This window comes from Bombina bombina, chromosome 4 (assembly GCF_027579735.1).
Source record: "Bombina bombina isolate aBomBom1 chromosome 4, aBomBom1.pri, whole genome shotgun sequence".
Classification (NCBI taxonomy): domain Eukaryota; kingdom Metazoa; phylum Chordata; class Amphibia; order Anura; family Bombinatoridae; genus Bombina; species Bombina bombina.
In genome coordinates this window covers 365291142-365315724 of record NC_069502.1, presented here as the reverse complement: position 1 = coordinate 365315724, position 24583 = coordinate 365291142, and the positions used below count along the sequence as shown (strand labels likewise).

At 42.8% G+C, this 24583-nt stretch overlaps 1 protein-coding gene across 1 annotated transcript in view; it reads right to left on the bottom strand.

Moving 5' to 3' along the window:
- Positions 1-24583, bottom strand: part of SEC62 (SEC62 homolog, preprotein translocation factor) — a 172745-nt gene that overhangs the window by 89803 nt on the left and 58359 nt on the right. Inside the window, exon 4 of the mRNA XM_053710122.1 lies at positions 23663-23873. Within this exon, the coding sequence (XP_053566097.1) occupies positions 23663-23873 (211 nt within the window). The remainder of the gene's footprint in view (positions 1-23662; positions 23874-24583) is intronic.

Sequence of the window (24583 nt, the reverse complement as noted above, 5' to 3'; positions counted from 1 at the left end):
AATAACCCAGAGGAAAGGGGTAGTTATATAATATTGGGACACCGCAACATCAGACCTAGACAGCGCCTAAAGTACCTGCATATACAGACTAGGCAAAAGTTACTCGGACCCTGGCCCTGCTCCTGGTCTGGAACTTGACCCCCATATAGCCGGCCAAGACTTTCCAACTACTAGGGGACACTTCTACTCACAGATACGTTCTCATTGCCCCTGGGTTCTCACTACTAACTCCGCCAAGGGAGATAAATCTGATCTAATACTAGACCTCCTTAACTGGAAGCATTTGAGTGTAGCCCCACACAGCTAGCGCAACAAACTGCAACACGGGGAGCTCTGCATATAGAAGATTTGGGATCATCCCAGGCTCCCTATCTCTGTTGAAACAGGGAGATACTATAGTGACTGCAAGAGCAGCACCCCAGCAAGACACACCTGAGCATTCTTGCCACCTCACGCGTGTTTTGGCCTGTCCTGAACTAAGAGTCACTGATCCTACTACGCCAACTGTTGTATACCTTGTCCCCTCTCCCTACCATTTCCCACCTGTATTTACAGGTGGGTCATATCCCCACTCCCTTTACCCACTTCGTCAACAGGAGACAGATCCCCTGGGGAGTGGGGTAAATACTGAAGACTACTGTTACCGTATGCAGGACCCTGGGAAATAGAGACTAAATATACATTAAGTTCACGCTTCATGTGAAGGGCCTGATCCTCTCCCACAGTCTCACTAACCACCTGCAAGGGATAGGACATTTGACTACAAGACTCTAAGAACACACTATCCTTGCTTGATTATTATTCTCTCTCTGTGGGGATCGGCCCATGACAACATGTAATTAGACACTCAGTGTCTGTGACCCCGCCGGCCAATGTACCCCTATTAGCATATGCAAAGCAGGCAGGCTCTCCGCAGCAACATACAACTCTTCATACGTAGTTCCACCTCCTACTGCAACATGTCGCAGTCTCACAAAAGAAAGCAGAAACCCCATACCACGCCAAAGAGAACTGTTGTAGATCACTTCCATCCTCGTACCGACACAGCCCGGACGAGATCAGAAGATGAATACTCAGATACTGGAAGTGCCTCAGATACCCAGGCCGGGTCAGCGCTAATGCAAAAAGCTTCACAAGCCCTAGGGGCAACCAATAGCTCAAATAATAACATGATAGATGCCATCCAATCTCTACTGTCCTCACATCATGATTCCTTAACCAAGAGATTCGACAGATCCCATGCAGACTTAAAGAGAGACATTGGCCTCATAGGAGAGCGTACAGACGCGCTGGAGCACAAACAAGAGGACCTCACAATAGACCACACCAACCTCCTCAGCTACTCCCAGTCTCTAGCCATCCAGATTACTGATTTGGAATTGAAGCTGGCCGATCTAGAGGATAGATCGTGCCGAAATAACATACGAATTAAGGGCATACCAGAATCAATCTTGTCACAAGACTTAGAGAAATACCTACATGCCCTGTTTGACACGGTACTAGGACCTGCGGCAGATACTGAGGCTCTTATAGACAGAGCGCACAGAGCTCTCAGAGCACGATCCGCAGACGGAGGGCAACCAAGAGACGTAATAGTGAGGTTGCACTACTACACATACAGGGAAAAACTCCTCAGAGCTCTGGCCAGAGATAAGCGCCTACCTGAAGAATATGCTGGACTGCAAGTCTACCCAAACCTTTCCACTCACACACTACAGCTTCGTAGGCACTTCCAACCCTTCACCAAAATCTTGAGGGAAAAAGAGCTAAAACAAAGGTGGGGGTTTCCAGTAAGACTTTTTATCACGAAAGATGGTCACCAATTTGTGGCCACCACCCCCCAACAGGCACGTGAATTGCTACAAAAATGGGACATGCTCCCTAGGGATGAAATAGAACTCCCCACAGACCCAGGGCTGGGCACTGGCCTGAGAGCATCAGCCCCGCCATGGAAACCTTTACCTCAAAGACTCTCTAGCTCCACTGGAAAGTCCACAGAGACCATCAAAAAACTCAGAGACCCTACAGGACCCCATCAGGAAATGGACACATAGAGAGCCTGCTTGCATGCCTTGCATACCTTACTCGCTCTATTTAATGTACTCCTTGAAAGTAAAAGAATGGACAGTCTCAGGGGGAAATGTCCCCTAAAAAGCTTGCAGATGACCTCCCAGACTAAACGGAAAGAAGACGGGTGAGATTAATATACCTGCTTGTTATAGCTTACTTAACTATCTAAATAATGGACACTAGCCACAGTCGCTTAATTTGTTTATTATCTATTGCTAATAACACATCCACTGTTTTATTTGAATTGAAATGTATCGCTGAGCTTTTGACTACTCCCGTCTTATACTATGGTACCCCTTATGACGTTAGCCAGCGGGAGTGATTGAACCTAGATTACACATACATTAGAAAGTACATAGCGACTGTATGACTACCATCTCCCTAGAGGTTAAATCCATGAACCAGACGTACGCTCTGACCATACCATAGACAAATGTCCTCTATTAGGCTTAGCCCTGCTTAACAACCGCTGAGCCATTAGTTTCTCCGCTATAGATACGTGAGATGGCCACACTATCCTTCCTACGACCTATGACAGTACATTACTGACAGTAATGACTAGTGGGCCCACTGTAAGCGGTTCATAGACCAGGAGAGACTCAGTGTCCCCTCGAGACCCGGACCCCCTAACAGTACTTTAGCCATCAGTCCTAGGCTCCCGACTATGATTTATGTACCTGACTACAACATGACATGCCCCAGTCTCTAACCCAAACCCTCCCTATAATCGGCCCAGATATAATGGAGCACACACTGTACCCCTAACAAGAGTCGGGCCGCACAATGCGTAGGGCTCCATATTAACCATAAGAGATTATACAATGTCTGAAAAGGGAATAGTGGTTATTGCTCCCCCGATACCTTATCGTTTTATCGTTTAGCACTGTTAAGATTTAACCTGTTGAGCTTAATGTTTTTGTTTCAAGGTTTACAATATTGAATGTTTTATCATACATGACATGCATATGCAACCCTTATGTTTTACCTTTTTCATAGAATCTTAAAGTACATTCTAGGCCGGCGGGGCCATTGACCCCTCTCCACCTAGCTCCTCCCCCAACATAGTAGTTGTGCCCCACTGGCTTTGCCCGGTCGGTGCACTCATTGCGAAAGTGTATATTTATTACTTTTAACCAGTCATAGAGGTTTTTTCTTTGTAATACTCCTTACTTCCAAGTACATTACGTACTCCTATCCCCCATAAGCGCAAATCCGAAACTCCTCCACCTGAACACTAATTAGATCTCCTATTCTTAGTGACACAGGCTACCGCTCAATCACTCACATAATGGCCCCCATTCGCATAGCCACACTTAACACACAGGGCCTGAACTCCCCCACTAAGAGGAAACTATTACAGAATTATATTTCGACACACAAAATCCACATCATGTTCTTACAAGAGACGCACTGGACAGGGGAACCTCGGATCTCTGAGATTTCCCGGCATTACCCGGTTTGTGAAACTGCCTCCAACTCGGATGGCAAGACCAAAGGAGTTGCCATTCTGATTAGTAGAGACCTGTCCTTTAAAATGGAATATGTTGAAAGAGATAGTGAGGGTAGATTTCTGATACTCATTTGTTCACTCAATCAGATACTGTTTACTTTAGTCTCGCTATATGCACCTAATTCCTTCGCAAACTTCTAACACATGTAAACCAGATTAAAAGGGGTCATCTGCTTATTGGGGGGGGACTTCAACATGGTTTGGGACCCGGCCGTAGACAAACAGTCCACCCTCACAACACATTCTGACAGAAGCATTTCTTCTACTTCCAATGCCTTTCGAAAACTTATATACAAACACAACCTGTATGATGCTTGGAGGTGCCTGGCGCCTTCAGTAAAAGACTTCACTCATCACTCAAAGGCCCATAATTCATACTCCAGACTGGATTATATATTCTGTGACTCGTGGTCCCTGGACCAATTCACTAATCCTACCATTAGGCCCTGTACATGGTCAGACCATGACATGGTCTGCCTAGATCTTTCTACACTACAAGCCCTGTCGCATAGACCCCTTGGAGACTCCCCGAGCAATGGCTCTCAGATATAGAACTACCAGCACTCCAGGCGGTTGTGAAGGAGTTTTTATCACATAATGACACGGGTGCCACTGATATAGACATACTTTGGGCCGCTCTTAAAGCGTACCTCCGGGGACACTTTATCAAAAAAACGGCCCGACAGCGTAAAGAGAGTAGCCAGCCCTTAGCAGCACTGTATAGTGACCTGCGCGCCCTAGAACAGACAAACAAGTTGAGCCCCAGCACCCAAGTAGCCCGTCAAGTCGGAATCATTAGGGAAGAGATCTCCAAGAGAGATTTATCACGGGTCCAGGAAAATTTACACAAACTCAAACAATTATACTATCACAAGGGGAATAGGGCATATAAACTTCTGGCCAATACGCTCCGCCAGCGCACACTGCAGAACAGGATACCCCGCATTGCAACCAGCAGAGGCGAGGTACACTCTCCCAAAGAAATAGGCGAAGCATTCGCTATTTATTATTCCTCCCTGTACAATATTAAAACTTCAGAACAGACTAGTAAATCCGACCGTAACAATATCCTTGAGTTCCTGGGAAAACTGCCTATGCCCACTCTATCTGAGGAGTCCAGGGCTGAACTAGAACGGCAGTTCACCCTGGAAGAGATCAAAATAGCCATTGAAGATCTAGCTCCTCACCCCAGAGGCAGAACTTTTCTTCACTTTCTGCGATGAGATTTTTTTAGTGAAAACATGCAGGTCATTTTTAAATAATTAGACAGTTACACTAAGGCACCAGTTCAATTGCAATATGTTGGTTAACTGAAGAATAAAGCAATTTTTTAAGTTTTATAATATAGTGCAGTAGTTGAAATTGCATTGCAAATTAGCTGCATTCAAAAAAAGAAAAAATTAAAATGTCTCTTGAATAAATCGGTGTCCTTTTCTCTTGGTCTAACATAGAAATGTAGTTATAAAAAATATGCACTCAGAGTAAACAGCTTTGCAGACTGGGAAAGGCTAGGATGCAGGTTTGAAAAGAATTCTCTGAGAGCAAGTCAACATGCAATGCTCTGCTGCTTTGCGCTAATGCATATTTGACTGCTCACTTCAAACAGCACTTTGCTCTGGATGCACTGTGCTAAGGAAACCTTTCATAGTGCAGCCAGAGCACAGCTCTGTTTGAAGAGAACCGTCTAATGTGGAGCAGCACTACAAAGTTCAAGTGCTAACAGTTCCTGCATGTCCTCTGTTCTTTCTGCAGACATGCTGCATTTTATGCAATGACATTGGGGCTCCTCACAAGGCCACTGGACCAGACGGGTTCACAGTGATGTTCTATCGAGTACTTAGCCCGATTATAACCCCGATCTTGCTCCGCATATTTCAGAACGTAGCCACTAAGGGCGCATTCATGGCGGAATTTTTGGAAGCCAACATTACCACAATTCACAAAGAGGGTAAAGACCCACTACTGTGCTCCAGCTATAGGCCCATATAACTTATTAACGTAGATGCTAAGATCTATGCCAAAATTCTGGCAAACAGACTAGGGAAACACCTGCAGTCAATCAAACACCTAGATCAAGTGGGCTTTATCCAAGGGAGACAGGGAACTGATAACACTCGGCGCCTCCTAAATATCTTCTCGGAGGCTGCAGATATGGGACTTCCAGTACTCGCCCTGTCATTAGATGCCGAGAAGGCGTTCGACAGGGTGAGATGGGATTACCTATTCCAAACCTTGTCGGCTTTTGGAATACCAGACCCTTTCATCACAGCGACTAAGGCCCTATACTCGGCCCCTACCGCGGTTGTTAGAGGTCTGGGATTTTGCTCCCCTAAAATCACAATTAGCAATGGAACCAGGCAGGGATGCCCTCTTTCCCCCCTGCGATTCGTCCTGGCCATTGAGCCCCTGGCGATTGCCATTAGGGAATCAACACTAATACACGGTGTGCAGCTCACGGTCTTCTTATCGGACCCGGTAGATTCTCTCCCCCCATTGTTGACCCTTTTCCAACAATTTGGGGAAATTTCCTATTATAAACTGAATGTGGCCAAGACAGAGGCCTACTCCATTAATATCCCACAGGATGAGAGAGAGGCTATACAGCACACCTACTCCTTCAAGTGGTCATGCAGGGGAGTCCGTCACCTGGGGGTTTTCCTATCCCATAACAAGTCGATAGCTATTAAGGAAAACTTTGAAAAACTACTAACAGCTATCACTTCGGAACTCAAATCGAAGAGATATAGCGAAATCTCCTGGATGGGCAGAATAGCTGCCCTTAAGATTATGATATTGCCAAAGCTCACCTACCTATTCCGCTGTATCCCACTGCCAGTTTCATGTACACTGACAAGGAAATATCAGGCCCTCTTTAACACATATACCTGGCACGACAAGAGACCTCGGGTGGCTGCACATATCCTACAAATACCGATAGAGAAAGGGGGCCTTGGGCTCCCTAATGTCAGGAAATATTACGAGGCAGCAATGCTGACTCATGCTACAGGGTGGGGTAAAGGCCTTCCCCCGACGAGGTGGAGAGAGCTAGAACAAGCCTCACTACCAGCATTCATTAACCTAGAGGACCTGCTTTGGTTACCCCCACATTGGCAATCCAAAATCCATGTCGCAAACAGTATAGTGAAAGGATGCCAAGAAGCCTGGACTAAATTGAGACACAACAAATTAGTGGCCCCACATCCCTCGCCAAGCCATCCAATAAGGGGTCTCCTAATGGGGCTACTCAACACACACCTTAATGCATGGGCTACCACAGACATAAACAATGTGGGAGACTTCTATCGAAATGGACAGCTAAAGACACATAGAGACATGCTAGACCTTCCCACACTGACCCCCAAACTTCACTTTGACTTACTGAGACTGCGTACGCTAATGAAATCCTGGGGCTTTCTAGGTGACTCACTGAGAGACCTTACCGTCTGGGAGACACGGTGGATAACTAACACCCAACAATACAAACCCCTTACAGTACACTACCACTGCCTATTAGAGGAAGAGACTATCCCAAAAACAATCCATATGACTGCTTGGGAGAAGGACTTGCAAGCTACATTCACGCCAGACTCCTGGAGTAAGGCCATCAGCTCAACGAAAAAGGCAACCCACTGTGTCACACTATATGAGTTATACTTCAAGGTGATCACAAGATGGCACTTGGTCCCCACAAAGTTACGAAAGCTCTATCCCGAGCACTCGCAGCTGTGCTGGAGGGAGTGTGGGGAGCCTGGATCCCCTATTCATGTTTGGTGGACTTGCCCTAAATTGACAACCTATTGGCAGAGAGTAGAAAAGATCTGCAAAGATTTAGACTTAACGCCAACCTTATGTCCAGCTCTGGCCATTTTACATCTAGAAATAGATAAACTTCCGAAAAACAAGCGTAATCTCCTGATTTATGTTCTGCTCTCCGCTAAATTTTTGGTGGCTAGAAATTGGAAAAAGAGCCAGCCCCCCCCAGACTACAGAGTGTGATAGAGGGGGTGAACTACATCAAAAATATGGAAAACTACGTAGCTAGGGAACAGCGCCAGCTGAACGATTATTGCTTAACTTGGGAACCCTGGGAATCCATGCTTGCCCATATAGCCCCCACCTAGATATTCAGAATAGGGGAGATAAATAGGAAAATATCATCCCCAGCCACCACCACCACCTCTCACCCCACCTGTTTTCCTTTTCTGCTTACCTCTTACCCCGACACCCCTCTAGATTCTAAAATGGTAGCCTGCCATGCTAATTAACAACCAACAGGCGGAGAGGGGTCAGAAGGCCCCCCAACCTAATAGGAGTCCGAGACATAATGTACTAGTTTGAATTATACTGTATATTTACTTCCATTGACTGGTTTATCGATCTAAAGAAAACACCTTTGTAACATAGTAATCTATGATTGTATATCCCTGAAGAGTCATTGTCTATTCAAAAAGGTGACCTCTGTAAAAACGAGGATTTTCTTGCAGGGAGAAATCTGCTCTTTCATTTTCTTTTGTCTGTACCCACAGAACCCTACACTTGTGTATGTATCTTTCATGCATTGTTGAATATTAACACTGTTGCTATTTCTACTGCCGAAAGATTGTATGTTAAAATATAACCTCAATAAAAAAAGTTTATTTGAAAAAAAAAAAAAGGTTTCTCCCGATTGGATATGTTCTAGGTCTCAGAGAAAATGCTCTCCATGGATTTGAAAGCGGACATTTAAGACGTCCTTATTTCAGATCATGCCCCCATTACTCTTTCTATATACAAAGCAGCTTATAAAAACTGGGCAACTAATAACTTTTTCTTCCCTAAATTTATTATAAATAACGAGAAATGTGTACATTGGCTGAAAGACAAATGGCGAGAATATTCCATCACTAATCAAAACTATAAAGATAAACCCGAAATCTTCTGGGAAGCAGCCAAAGTCGTCTTAAAAGGAGACATCAAAGCATTTATGATTACGTTTAAGAAGAAAATGTTAGCTAGGAAGAACCATCTCTCCAATCAAGTCACAAATGCATACAATACTTAACTAACTCAATCAGGAGTAACTGGCATAAAACAGAATTTATGTTGTCCTGATAAATTTCTTTCTCCTACGGTGTATCCGGTCCACGGCTTCATCCTTACTTGTGGGATATTCTCAATCCCTACAGGAAGTGGCAAAGAGAGCACACAGCAGAGCTGTCCATATAGCTCCCCTCAGGCTCCGCCCCCCAGTCATTCGACCGACGGTTAGGAGAAAAAGGAGAACCATAGGGTGCAGTGGTGACTGTAGTTTACAAAAATAAATTTAAACCTGACCAAATGCCAGGGTGGGCCGTGGACCGGATACACCGTAGGAGTAAGAAATTTGGTAAACATAAATTCTGTTTTCTCCTACATTGGTGTATCCGGTCCACGGCTTTATCCTTACTTGTGGGAACCAATACCAAAGCTTTAGGACACGGATGAAGGGAGGGAACAAGTCAGGTAACCTAAACGGAAGGCACCACTGCTTGTAAAACCTCTCTCCGAAAAATAGCCTCCGAAGAAGCAAAAGTATCGAATTTGTAAAATTTGGCAAATGTATGCAGTGAAGACCAAGTCGCTGCCTTATAGATCTGTTCAACAGAAGCCTCATTCTTGAAAGCCCATGTGGAAGCCACAGCTCTAGTAGAGTGAGCTGTAATTCGTTCAGGAGGCTGCCTTCCAGCAGTCTCATAAGCCAACCGGATGATGTTTTTCAGCCAGAAAGACAGAGAGGTTGCAGACGCCTTTTGACCTCTCCTCTTGCCAGAATAGACGACAAACAAGGACGATGTTTGTCTGAAGTCTTTAGTTGCTTTTAGATAAAACTTCAAAGCACGAACCACATCAAGATTATGTAACAGACGTTCCTTGTTAGAAACTGGATTAGGACACAGAGAAGGAACAACTATTTCCTGGTTAATATTCTTATTGGAAACCACTTTTGGAAGAAAACCAGGCTTGGTACATAAAACGACCTTATCTGTATGAAACACCAGATAGGGTGAATTACACTGCAAAGCAGACAATTCAGAAACTCTTCTAGCAGAAGAAATAGCAACCAAAAACAAAAAACTTTCCAAGATAGTAACTTAATATCTATGGAATGTAGAGGTTCAAACGGAACCCCTTGAAGAACTGAAAGAACTAAATTTAGACTCCATGGAGGAGTCACAGGTCTGTAGACAGGCTTGATTCTGACTAAAGCCTGTACAAACGCCTGAACATGCTTGTGCAACAAAACAGACAGAGCAGATATCTGTCCTATTAAGGAACTAGCTGACAGACCTTTCTCCAATCCTTCTTGGAGAAAAGATAGTATCCTTGGAATCCTAATCTTACTCCATGAGTAACCCTTGGATTCGCACCAGCAAAGATATTTCCGCCATATCTTATGATAAATTTTCCTGGTGACAGGCTTTCTAGCCTGAATCAGAGTATCTATAACTGATTCCGAAAACCCACGCTTAGCTAGAATCAATCGTTCAAACTCCAAGCAGTCAGTTGCAGAGAAACTAGGTTTGGATGTTCGAATGGACCTTGGATTAGAAGGTCCTGCCTCAAAAGGTAGCTTCCATGGTGGAACCGATGACATATTCACCAGGTCTGCATACCAAGTCCTGCATGGCCACGCAGGAGCTATTAGAATTACCGAAGCCTTCTCCTGTTTGATCCTGGCTACTAGCCGGGGGAGAAGAGGAAACAGTGGAAAGACAAAAGCTAGATTGAACGACCAAGGCGCCACTAAGGCATCTACCAATGTCGCCTTGGGATCCCTGGACCCGTAACGTGGAACTTTGGAGTTCTGACGTGACGCCATCAGATCCAGATCTGGAAGGCCCCATAGTTGAGTTAACTGGGCAAAAACCTCCGGGTGAAGTTCCCACTCCCCCGGATGGAAAGTCTGACTCAGATAATCCGCTTCCCAGTTGTCCACTCCTGGGATGTGAATTGCTGATAGATGGCAGGAGTGATCCTCTGCCCATTTGATGATCTTGGATACCTCCCTCATCGCCAGGGAACTCTTTGTTCCTCCCTGATGATGGATGTACGCTACAGTCGTCATGTTGTCCGACTGAAATCTGATGAATTTGGCCTCCGCTAGTTGAGGCCATGCCTGGAGCGCATTGAATATCGCTTAATTCCAAAATGTTTATCGGGAGAAGAGATTCTTCCAGAGACCAAAGACCCTTAAGCTTTCAGGGACTCCTAGACCGCACCCCAGCCTAAGAGGCTGGCGTCAGTCGTGACAATGATCCACTTCGGTCTGCGGAAACTCATTCCCTGAGACAGGTGATCCTGAGACAACCAAAAGAGGAGTGAGTCTCTGGTTTTCTGGTCCATTTGTATCTGGGGAGACAAATCTGCATAATCCCCATTCCACTGTTTGAGCATGCACAGTTGCAGTGGTCTTAAATGAATTTGAGCAAAGGGAACCACGTCCATTGCCGCAACCATTAGTCCTATTACCTCCATGCACTGAGCTATGGAGGGTTGAGGAATGGATTGAAGAACAAGAACAAGTGTTCAAAAGTTTTAAACTTCCTGACCTCCGTCAGAAAGATCTTCATTTCTACCGAGTCTATTATTGTTCCCAGGAAGGGAACCCTTGTGAACGGGGACAGAGAACTCTTTTCTATGTTCACCTTCCACCCGTGAGACCTTAGAAAAGCTAGAACAATGTCCGTATGAGCCTTTGCATTGTGAAAGGACGACGCTTGTATTAAGATGTCGTCTAGGTAAGGTGCTACTGCAATGCCCCTTGGCCTTAGCACCGCTAGAAGGGACCCTAGCACCTTTGTGAAAATTCTGGGGGCAGTGGCCAATCCGAAGGGAAGAGCCACGAACTGGTAATGCTTGTCCAGAAAGGCGAACCTTAGGAACTGATGGTGATCTTTGTGGATAGGAATATGCAGGTACGCATCCTTTAAGTCCACGGTAGTCATATATTGACCCTCCTGGATCATTGGTAAAATTGTCCGAATGGTTTCCACTTTGAATGATGGAACTCTGAGGAATTTGTTTAGGATTTTTAAATCCAGAATTGGCCTGAAAGTTCCTTCCTTTTTGGGAACTACAAACAGGTTTGAGTAAAAACCCAGTCCTTGTTCTGCTGTTGGAACTGGGTGTATCACTCCCATTTTAAAAGGTCTTCTACGCAATGTAAGAATGCCTGTCTCTTTATCTGGTCTAAAGATAAGCGAGACATGTGGAACCTTCCCTTTGGAGGAAAGTCCTTGAATTCTAGAAGATACCCCTGAGAGACAATTTCTAGTGCCCAGGGGTCCGGAACATCTCTTGCCCAAGCCTGAGCAAAGAGAGAAAGTCTGCCCCCTACTAGATCCGGTCCCGGATCGGGGGCTACCCCTTCATGCTGTCTTGGTAGCAGCAGCAGGCTTCTTGGCCTGTTTACCCTTGTTCCAGCCTTGCAATGTTTTCCATGCTGGTTTGGGCTGGGATGCGTTACCCTCTTGCCTAGTGGCTGTAGAGGTAGAAGCAGGTCCGTTCCTGAAATTGCGAAAGGAACGAAAATTAGACTTATTTTTAGCTTTGAAAGGTCTATCCTGTGGAAGGGCATGGCCCTTTCTCCCAGTGATATCTGAAATAATTTCTTTCAACTCTGGCCCGAATAGGGTCTTACCCTTGAAAGGAATATTGAGCAATTTTGTTTTGGACGACACATCCGCCGACCAAGATTTTAGCCAAAGCGCTCTGCGCGCCATGATTGCGAAACCAGAATTTTTCGCCGCTAATTTAGCTAACTGCAAGGCGGCATCTGTAATGAAAGAATTAGCCAACTTCAGGGCGTGAATTCTGTCCATGACTTCATCATAAGAAGTATCCTTCTGGAGCGAGTTTTCTAGTTCCTCAAACCAAAAAGCCGCTGCAGTGGTTATAGGAATAATGCAAGAAATTGGTTGAAGAAGAAAACCTTGTTGAACAAAAATTTTCTTAAGTAAACCTTCTAATTTTTTATCCATAGGATCTTTGAAAGCGCAACTGTCTTCTATTGGTATAGTTGTGCACTTAGCTACCGTTGAAACTGCCCCCTCTACCTTAGGGACCGTCTGCCACGCGTCCCTTCTGGGGTCAACAATTGGGAACATTTTCTTAAATATAGGAGGGGGAACAAAAAGGTACACCTGGCTTCTCCCACTCCTTACTCACGATATCCGCCACCCTCTTAGGTATCGGAAACGCATCAGTGTGTACTGGGACGTCTAAGAATTTGTCCATTTTACACAATTTTTCTGGGACCACCAAAAGGTCACAATCATCAAGCGTAGCTAGGACCTCCTTAAGTAGGGCACGGAGGTGTTCTAGTTTAAATTTAAATGCTATGGTATCAGGCTCTGCCTGCTGAGAAACTTTTCCTGTGTCAGAAATTTCTCCCTCAGACAGGCCCTCCCTCACCGCCAAGTCAGATTGATGTGAGGGCACTACAGATAAATTATCCTCTGCGTCTGCTTGCTCATTTTCTGTATTTAAAACTGAGCAATCACGCTTCCTTGGAAAAGCTGGCAGTTTAGATAAAAATGCTGCGAGAGAATTATCCATTACTGCTACTAACTGTTGCATAGTAATAGCAATTGGTGCGCTAGATGTACTGGGCATCGCTTGCGCGGGCATAGCTGGTGTTGACACATAAGGAGGGGATAGCGGGCTATCCTCACTACCTTCAGCTAAAGAATCATCTTGGGCTACATCTTTAAGCGTGATTGTACGGTCCTTAAGCTGTTTGGACGCTATGGCACACTTCACACATAAATTTAATGGGGGAACCACCTTGGCCTTTAAACATACAGAACATAGGCTATCTGAAGGGTCAGACATGTTTTACAGACTTAGACAGAACTTCAATGCAATAAAAAATATTTTTGACAAAAACGTTACTGTCTCTTTAAATAATAAAAGTGCACACTTTATTACTGAAACATCAAAAAAACATCAAATAAACATGAGATTTTAATGAAATTTTCACCACATTGTCTTAATGCTTTGAAAAGATTGCACACAATTTTTCAGACCAATTAACCCCTTAATGCCCAAACCGGAGCTATAACAGCAGTTAACCGGTTAAAAACACTACAGTACAATGCCACAGCCTCTACTGTGGCTGTTACCTTCCTTAGGGATTATTTAAGTAGGAAATAAGCCTCTCTGAAGTCCTTTCTGATGTCTCTGGACTCCCCACGTGAAGCTGCATGAACTGCCTAGTCAAAACAAATGCGCAATTGAGGCGCAAAAATGAGGCCTCCTCCCTCTTCATTCCAGAGTGGAGGGGCCTTTTAGACTAGATTAGGTGTCCAAATAAGTGCCAGGCGCAATATTAAACCCCATAAGTGTTTCAAAGTCTGAAAAAACACCTTAGATATACTGAAAACATGCTAAAAAGCAATCGATTAAGCCCACAATAGTGTCAACCAGCATAGAGCCCTTAATATAAGCCATCATTTTATACAGAGTCTAAGAAAAATGGCTTACCTATCCCTGAGGGGATTTCTGACAGTCTTCTAGCATTACTTGGTCTTGTTAGAAAAATGACTGATCATACCTGAAGCAGTTAAGCCTGCAAACTGTTCCCCCCAACTGAAGTTCTCCGGTATTCAACAGTCCTGCGTGGGAACAGCAATGGATTTTAGTTACTGGTGCTAAAATCATATTCCTCTCAGCAGAAATCTTCATCACTTTCTGCTGCAGAGGAAATAGTACAAGCCGGCACTATTTTAAAATAACAAACTCTTGATAGAAGAAATAAAAAACTACAACTAACACCACATACTCTTTAACCACCCCCGTGGAGATGCTACTAGTTAGAGCGGCAAAGAGAATGACTGGGGGGGCGAAGCCTGAGGGGAGCTATATGGACAGCTCTGCTGTGTGCTCTCTTTGCCACTTCCTGTAGGGATTGAGAATATCCCACAAGTAAGGATGAAGCCGTGGACCGGATACACCAATGTAGGAGAAATACATGTCAGCTTGTAAAGAAAGGGACCTTTTTCTGATTCAGGCCTCTTGCAGGAAGAGTTAAGGAGACAGAGCTTTTTTTAAGTTAGGAAACAGATCTGGTAAGAACCATGCCAGTATGGCTAAAGCACATAAGAAATCTAATCGGATAGATCTTATCAAGACTGGGGCCACATCTTTTTCTAAAACCAAGGATATATCCAAAGAATTCTATAAATATTACCAGGCAGAAGGTATACAATAAGGATAGCATTGCTATAAAAAATAAAGATGTCTTCTAGCATCAAGTTTGTACCCCCAGGATAACCCCCCAGGAAAGTCTAGCCATTAATGAACCCATTACAGAGCCAGAGATAATGACAGCTATTAAAGCTTTATCTTTCAACAAAGCAGCCGGCCAAGATCAAATACCCAACAAATGCTACAGAATATTAGCTCCTGACATTGTTCATACTCCATTACATTTATTCAATGACTACTACTCCCATGGAAAGCTACCTTCTTTTTATTTTAAGAGAGCTCTTACCACTTTAATTCTGAAAAATCAAAGAGATCCTTCTAGTTTAAGTGCTTATCGGCCGATATCACTATTAAATTCAGATTACAAGATCCTAGCTAGCATTCTTTCTTGCTAAGAGACTTCAATCAGTGCTACCTAATTTCATTCATCCTGATCAAACAGGATTTATGGTAGGTTGTAATTCAACCACAAGTATTCGTAAGATTATTTTTGGGCTAAAGGTAAAGATGAAAAATGTATTCCACAGTCAGACCCCCTATCCTCACTTTAGATGCTGAAAAAGCATTTGATCGGGTAAACTGGGACCACCCGATTACCTCACTAACCAATTTCGGATTGCAAGGTAACTTTCTCAACTACATTCAAAACATATACAATAATCCTACCTCAGCTATTTTAGTTAACGGTTTTGTCTCCGCCAATGTCAAACTTTATAGAGGAACAAGGCAGGGTTGCCCGCTTCCCCCTCTTGTTCATCGTTGCGATTGAACTCCTTGCTATCTTACTTAGACAAAAATTGGAAGGCATTCACTTAGCTAACGCAAACCCAAAGATTTCATTATACGCTGACAAATTTTTAATCTACCTAAGCAATACGATGAAGAATATTCCCGAACTCCTGCAAATAATAAATTTATTCAGCTCTTTTTCTGGGTACAAAATAAACATACATAAATCTCAAATTCTTTGGATACTTAGAAATAAGCTCTCTTTTTACGCACCAATATTTCAGGAAACAGAGAAGTGCTTCACCTATCTAGGTATCAATATTAATAAATCTCCAAGAGACTGGTATAAGTTAAATATCCCAGAAACTTTTAAGAAGGTTATTATTCTTCTACAGAATTGGACCAACCTCCTGCTTTTGCTCTCAGGAAAGATTAGCCTATTTAAAATTATATCTTTTCCTAAACTATTTTATAAACTACAACATCTCCCTATTTTCTTATCTCAGAATGACTTGCAGAATATAAACTCTGCTTTAAAGACTTTCTTATGAGGTAAAAAACAAAACAAACAAAAAAACAAGATTAGCTGTAAAGACACTTTATCAATTAAAAAAGTTTGGTGTTCTTGCATTGCCCAACATCAAGTATTATAACTGGGCCTCACTAGATAAATTTGCAGCAGAATGGTTAACCGACACTGAATATTTCTCTTTAAGAGACCTAGAATCTACTGTAGTCCACCTTTTCTCATTAAATAACTTAATACACTCAGATAGTAAATCGCACTCGGCTCCAACTAGAGATATGATATGAATGAGTAATGTAATAGTGGCATGGCATAAATACTGGAAACAATTGAGGATAAACAATACAATTTCAAGATTTTTAAAATTCAGCGCTAACCCCAACTTTCCTGAAGGAATCTCTTCTGAGGTGTTTCTAAGATGGTAGAATAAAGGCTTAACCCTTCCACGCCAATTGATTAATACTGATTTTAGGTCAATCAAATCTTATTAAAATCTGAAAGATGAATATGACTTAGAGAATCGCGATTTCTTCGCCTTCCTACAAGCCAGACACTATGTATTGTGTCTCTTCCCTGCAGATAGAAGATATGTAAAAGGATGGGTATCCCTTAAACTCGTGTCTAAACATCTATAAACAGGGTAATCATCACCTATCATACTGGTACAAGACTTTCCTATAAAAAGAATGTGAAGAAACCATTTGAACCTTAGCAGAAAAGTGTCAAGACATACCCTATTTAAATATAGACAGTAACTCGATTAGCCTAAGTATTACCAAGGCCGTATCTACCTCGCCGTCAGTTGTTTGGAGAGAGTCACATCTTAAAATTCTCCATAAAGCCTATTTGACCCCGCTTATACTCTCAAAATGGAACGTGGAAAGTGCAAACTGTTTTAAATGTGGCTTCCCCAGAGCCCATATTTTACATTATTTCTGGTCATGTCAATTCTTTCTGGTTGAAAGTAACCTTTTTGGCTCTCTAGCAGATTAAGTCACAGGATAGAATTTGAGGTCTTTAAGGTAATTTTTCTCGCTGACAAAGTGCCCAACAGTAATAACGCTAACCTTAATAATACAGTAATCTTTTTAGTTAGACATCAAATCTTGAAGAACTGAAAATCTCAAAATTCATTCAGACTCAAGGAGTTTATAGATAAAATTTACCATCAAATAACGCTAGAACAAAATCTAGTTGACGAACAATCATATTTGAGTGTAGGCTTCCTCAGTGTATGCCAAGCTTAAGCGATTATGGCGATATTATACAATTATATATGAAGGCTGACATACCCGAACCAGATATATACTTTAGAAAAATATCTGAGATAACTTATAAAATGTTGTTAAGAGGATCTGCAAAGTTCAAATTGAATTAAAAATTTTTTTTTTTTTAATGTCTCCTGTTTGAGACTTTGTTCTTTTTTTTCTTTTCTTTTTTTTTACCTGACTAAGGGTACACTTGAACCTTGTATAAAAACTATTCTGCTGACATATGTTTGAAATTAATTATATAACTCTGTGATCATCATGTGTATGCAAATTATTATGTGAGTTGACATTGTGCTCCTGTTGCGACCTTGCTTTAGAAAATTAGACTTCCTCTGTTAATTTGATCTATGTAACTTCCTCAAGATGCTGTACACAGGGAATTTTAGGTTGTAATATTGTCCCTTGCATAAGACAGTGTTCTTTTTTTCTCTCTTTGATTTTTTTTTGTTATTCTCCAATTAAAAAGATAAATTAAATTAGCATAAACTGTGTGCCAGGATATTTTTTTTCTACCTGTGGATATTTAACCATAAACCAATACAATAGATATATGACCGGTATAGCTTTAATGTACTTCTCCCTTAATATCCATTAAAAAGAAAATTTATGCTTACCTGATAAATTTTTTTCTTTTTAGACACGATGAGTCCACGGATTTCATCCTTACTTGTGGGATTACGCCTCCTGGTCAGCAGGAGGAGGCAAAGAGCACCACAGCAGAGCTGTATATATAGCTCCTCCCTTCCCTCCAACTCCAGTCATTCGACCGAAGTTAGGAAGAGAAAGGAAGAGCCAAGGTGCAGAGGTGTCTGAAGTTTACAACAAAAAAATAACCTGCCTCATAGAACAGGGCAGGCTGTGGACCCATTGTGTCTAAAAAGAAACAAATTTATCAGGTAAGCATAAATTTTCTTTTTAAAGACACAATGAGTCCACGGATTTCATCCTTACTTGTGGGATACAATACCAAAGCTATAGTTCACGGATGAAAAGGGAGGGACAAGACAGGGAACCTAAACGGAAGGCACCACTGCTTAAAGAACCTTTCTCTGAAAAACAGCCTCAGCCAAGGCAAAGGTATAAAATTTGTAGAATTTAGAAAAAGTGTGAAGAGAAGACCAAGTTGCAGCCTTGCAAATCTGTTCAACAGAAGCCTCATTTTTGGATGCCCATGAGGAAGCAACAGCCCTAGAGGAATGAGCCGTAATTCTTTCAGGAGGCTGCTGTCCAGCAGTCTCATATGCAAAATGGAGGATACTCCTTAACCAAAAAGAATGAGAGGTAGCCGTAGCCTTCTGACCCCTACGCTTCCCTGAAAAAATGACAAATAAAGAAGACGATTGACGGAAGTCCTTAGTCGCTTGTAAGTAAAACTTTAAAGCAAGGACTACATCCAAATTGTGAAGCAGACGTTCCTTATGAGAAGAAGGATAAGGACACAAGGAAGGAACAACAATCTCCTGATTAATGTTCTTGTCTGAAACAACCTTAGGAAGAAAACCAATTTTAGTACACAACACCACCTTATCCAAATGAAAAATAAGATAAGGAGAATTAAATTGTAATGCCGAAAGCTCAGATACTCTTCGAGAAGAAATAGCAACAAGAAATAAAGCCTTCCAAGATAATAACTTAATATCTATGGAATGCATAGGTTCACACGGAACCCCTTGAAGAACTTTAAGAAGTAAATTCAAGCTCCAAGGAGGAGCAATAGGTCTAAGCACAGGCCTGATTCTAGTTAAAGTCTGACAAAAAGATTGGACACCTGGATCATCTGCCAGACGCTTGTGTAACAAAATAGATAAAGCAGAGATCTGGCCCTTCAAGGAACTCGCTGACAACCCCTTCTCCAATCCTTCTTGGAGAAAAGACAAAATCCTGGAAATCCTCACCCTACTCCATGAGTAGCCCTTGGATTCACACCAATAAAGATATTTACGCCATATCTTATGGTAAATCTTCCTAGTAACCGGCTTACGTGCCTGAATCAAAGTATCTATGACCGAATCAGAAAAACCTCGCCTGGATAAACTTAAGCATTCAATCTCCAAGCAGTCAGCTGCAGAAACTAGATTCGGGTGATGGAAGGGACCCTGAATGAGAAGATCCTTCCTCAATGGGAGCATCCACGGTGACAGAGAGGACATGTCCACCAGATCGGCATACCAAATCCTGCGAGGCCACGCCGGAGCAATGAGGATCACTGATGCCCTCACCTGTTTGATCCGAGCAATCACCCTGGGAAGGAGCGCAAACGGGGGAATACGTATGCTAGGCTGAAAGACCAAGGAAATGCCAAGGCATCTATCAGCTCGGCCTGGGGATCCCTGGACCTGGACCCGTATCTCGGAAGCTTGGTATTCTGACGAGATGCCATGAGATCCAACTCCGGCCTGCCCCATCTGAGAATCAGGTTGGAAAATACCTCCGGATGGAGTTCCCACTCTCCCGGGTGAAAGGTCTGTCTGCTCAGAAAATCTGCTTCCCAGTTTTCCACCCCTGGGATGTGGATCGCTGACAGATGGCAAGTGTGAGACTTCGCCCACTGAATTATCTTGGCTACTTCTGTCATCGCTAAGGAACTCCTTGTTCCTCTCTGATGATTGATGTAAGCCACCGTCGTGATGTTGTCCGACTGGAATCTGATGAATTGGGCCAAAGCCAACTGAGGCCAGGCCTGAAGCGCATTGAATAATCGCCCTCAGTTCTAGAATGTTGATGGGAAGAAGAGACTCTGAGTCCATACTCTCTGAACCCTTAAAGAGCCCCAGACTGCTCCCCATCCTAGGAGGCTGGCATCTGTTGTCACAATCACACATGAAGGTCTACAAAAGCATGTCCCCTGGGATAGATGCTCCAGAGACAACCACCATAGAAGAGAGTCTCTCGTCTCCTGATCCAGGGTTATTCGAGGAGACAAATCTGAATAATCTCCATTCCATTGCCGGAGCATGCTTAGTTGCCGAGGCCTGAGACGAAAACGAGCAAACGGAATGATGTCCATTGCCGCCACCATCAATCCGATTACCTCCATGCACTGAGCCACTGACCGCCAAGGATTGGACTGAAGGGATCGGCATGTATTCAGAATCTTTAACTTTCTGACCTCTGTCAGAAAAATCTTCATGGATATAGAGTTGATTAGAGTTCCCAGAAAGGGAACCTTTGTCTGCGGAATTAATAAACTCTTTTCCAGATTTACCTTCCACCCGTGAGTTCTCAGGAAGGAAAGCACAATGTCGGTATGGGACCTTGTTAGTTGATAACATGACGTCTGGATTAGAATGTCGTCCAGATAAGGCGCCACCACTATGCCCCGTGGTCTTAGAACCGCCAGAAGAGACCCCAGAACCTTTGTGAAAATTCTGGGTGCCGTGGCCAGACCGAAAGGGAGAGCCACAAACTGAAAATGCTTGTCCAGAAAGGCAAACCTCAGGAAGTTGTGATGATCTCTGTGGATAGGAACATGAAGATATGCATCCTTTAGATCCACTGTTGTCTTAAATTGACCCTCCTGGATCAATGGAAGAATGGTACGAATAGTTTCCATCTTGAAAGATGGAACTCTAAGAAACATGTTTAGACTCTTGAGGTCTAAAATGGGTCTGAAAGTTCCCTCTTTTTTGGGAACTACAAACAGATTTGAATAAAACCCCTGTCCCTGTTCCTCTATTGGAACCGGACAGATAACTCCCATGGAAGAGAGGTCTCCTACACAACGTAAGAACGCCTCTCTTTTTATCTGATCTGCAGATAATCTTGAAAGAAGAAACCTTCCTCTGGGGGAAGAATTTCTGAACTCCAGTTTGTATCCCTGAGCCAGTATTTCTAAGGCCCAGGGATCCTGAACATCTCTCACCCAAGCCTGGGTGAAAAATGAAAGTTTGCCCCCTACCAGATCCGGTCCCGGATCGGGGGCCAACCCTTCATGCTGACTTGGGAGCAGCAGCAGGTTTCTTGGATTGTTTACCCTTGTTCCACGACTGGTTGGGTCTCAAAGTATATTTGGATTGCGAATAATTCTTTTCCTGTTTAGAGGAAGTTCCATTGAAATTTCGAAAGGAACGAAAATTACTCTGCCGACCCCCCTGTTTGGATTTTTTATCCTGAGGGAGGAGATGACCCTTGCCTCCCGTGATGTCGGCAATAATTTCCTTCAAGTCAGGTCCAAACAGGGTCTTCCCCTTGTAAGGAATAGCCAGAAGTTTAGACCTGGTTGAAACATCCGCGGACCAAGGCTTCAAACATAAGGCTCTGCGGGCTAAAATGGAAAAAAACTGAACTCTTAGCTGCCAATATAGTAATCTGATGAGAAGCATCCGTAATAAACGAATTAGCTAATTTGAGAGCCTTAATCCGATCCTGTATCTTTTCCAAAGAGGTCTCAGTTTTAAGAGACTCTTCCAGAGCATCAAACCAATAAGCAGCCGCACTGGTAACCATAACAATGCAAACCCCTGATTAACATAGATCCTCTTAAGAAGACCCTCCAACTTCTTGTCCATAGGGTCTTTGAAAGCACAACTATCCTCATAAGGAATAGTAGTCCGTTTGGCTAAGGTAGAAATAGCTGTGGTGAGATGGGTTAATAAACTATGCGCTGTGGGGGGTAAAAGCTATTGAGTCTAAAAGAAGTAATCTCTGAAGTTCTCTAGGGAACTGGAAAAGTATCAGAGTAAGAAGGAATTTCTAAGTATCTGTCCAACTTACTCAATTTCTCTGGAGGAACCACTATTGACTCACAGTCGTCCAAAGTACCTGGAGAAGTACCTGGCTCCGCTTGAGCGGGTGTTAAGGGCTGTGACGCTTGGGGAGTAAAGTGCGGCATACTCTGTATCTCATCAGTAGAACCCTGAGAAACATCCGCTTTGGCCAATTTTTCATCAAAGAAAATTTGTTCTCTAAAGTGTAACGCCCTCTCAATGCATGAGGGACAAAAAGTAACAGGAGGTTCCACATTGACATTCAAACACATGGAACATGTAACATTCTGGAGATCTTCCATGATCACAAAAAGCAAGGCAAAATTTGGTCCTGGCTCCTTTAATTATAGAAGCCGTTTATTTATGCCAGAAAACTATATGTGTACAGCACTAATATAAAACGCTGTCTGTCAATACCTCCTGAAAAAGAACAGGATACTGTGCCTTTAAAATTTAAAACGACTAACAATTTTACTGCACCAGCTAATCTGAAAGACAAATTCTATGCAATGCGATTAAACTAAAAGAAAAACCACCTCCTCGCCTCAACAGCTCTGCTGAGGCACCTACCTGCCCCCACGGTACACGACCACTCCTAATCGTGTCTCAGAATGCTAAAGACCGCCTGCTTAACTATCAACCAGCGTCTTGCCCACAGTACCAATAAACAGTGGCTAGTAGGGAAGCCCTCACAGTAACAAGCCCATGTCCCCCAAAGTTACAGTCCCAGCATATTTTTTTTTAACAGTGCCGGTTGTCATGACTCTATGAAAGCCAAATGTTCTGTGCAATGGGGTGAGCCCTTCCCAAGAGAGTCCATTTCCCCAATATCAGAAAAGGAAGTGCATAGTCATTTCTGAGGTAATATATGTCCCAGAAAAAATAAAAGACTGTACTTACCTCTATGCTAACCGACAGCATCACAGTTCCCACAGGATCAAGAGGTCTTCTCCCACCTATAGCCCTGTGGACCCATACAGGGCCTTAGATAATATCTGCTAAGGCCATCATCTGAAGGGCAGCAACACAGTATGGGAGGTGCAGTGAGAATTATGTCCCACCAGTTCCCATTGCTTTAAAGCCACCAGCAGTTCTACTCTAGAGACTGACAAGGAATACGGCTACAAAGAACAGTCAGGAAGGTGACAGCATACATCTAATATTTATTAGATATAAATATTAGATGTATGCTGTCACCTTCTTGACTGTTCTTTGTTATTGTATTGGACCTGTGAGCAGAGGTCCTGTTGGTGACATGCATTGATCCTTGAGTGCTGACATCTTCGTGTGCAAGGAATACGGCTACACCATATAGTAAAATAGCACTCACTGGTACCATTTTAAAAATAATAAACTCTTGATTGAAGAATCTAACTATACTAACACAGGCAAAGAGAATGACTGGAGGAGGAAGGGAGGAGTTATATATACAGCTCTGCTGTGGTGCTCTTCGTCTCCTCCTGCTGACCAGGAGGCGTAATCCCACAAGGATAAAATCCATGGACTCATCGTGTCTTTAAAAAGAAATTGGTCTTTTAATGGACACAGCTTCAAGCTATTTATTTGGAAATTGTATAAGTTATACCACAGGAAATGTCATCAATCATTTTAATATTATACTTACTTTTTTGCCATCATCTTTTTCATTTTCTTTTTTCTTTTCCTTGTCTTTTTCCTTCTTCGGTTTTTCATCCTTTGGAACTTCTTTTTTACTTCTCTTCTCTTCTTCTTTCCCACTATCTGTTTTTCCTTTTTCCTTCTCTTTCCTTATATCCTTTTCAGGTTTCATCTTCATCACTTTTAATGCACGATGAAAGAATTGCTTCTTCAGAAGTCTGACACAAAGATAAGAATTGTTTAAGATTAATAATAGAAATTACAGTATTTTGGTTTCAACCTCAATATCTCATTCACTAGTAAAGGTTTCTTTAAGAGGGACTGGGAGAAAAGATCAGCACTTACGATTTCCATTTTCTCTTCCATAAAATAGCACCGAAAACCATTGCTGATAGCTTTGTTCCAAAATCGAAGACAGAAGGAATGAGGGCCTAGTGAGTGCCTCATTCAGGTTGAAGCCAAGTTACTGAAATTACAGTGTTATTTAGAAACTGTCTTGTTTTCTTGGCTCCATAAGAAGCACTTACTAGTGAAAACCTCTAAAGCAGTATAAAAACCATGGGAGAGAAAGAATTAATGAAAATACATAAGGAAACATGCAAAAGAGCTAAGCAAATTTATTTTTAAACTAAAAGGAGACAATTTTTCTAAGGCACGAGGCGCAACATAACAGTGTTTCAAAATTGTATGTGGCAAAAGGCAGAAAAATGCTTTTCATAAATGGCTCAGTGGAAAGGATGCTTCTGTTACCCAGGAAGTTGACACAACTCTGGCTAAATGAGGTACTTCATGACTTCGTAAAGCTTCTAAGATACAATGCAAAATAAATTAGAAATTATAGTTTTAGGAATCATTTGGCCTTTCCTTGCACCTTGTGAAACTACCAAAGGGCAGTTTTCCTTCAATCTTTAGCTGTTTCCACATATTT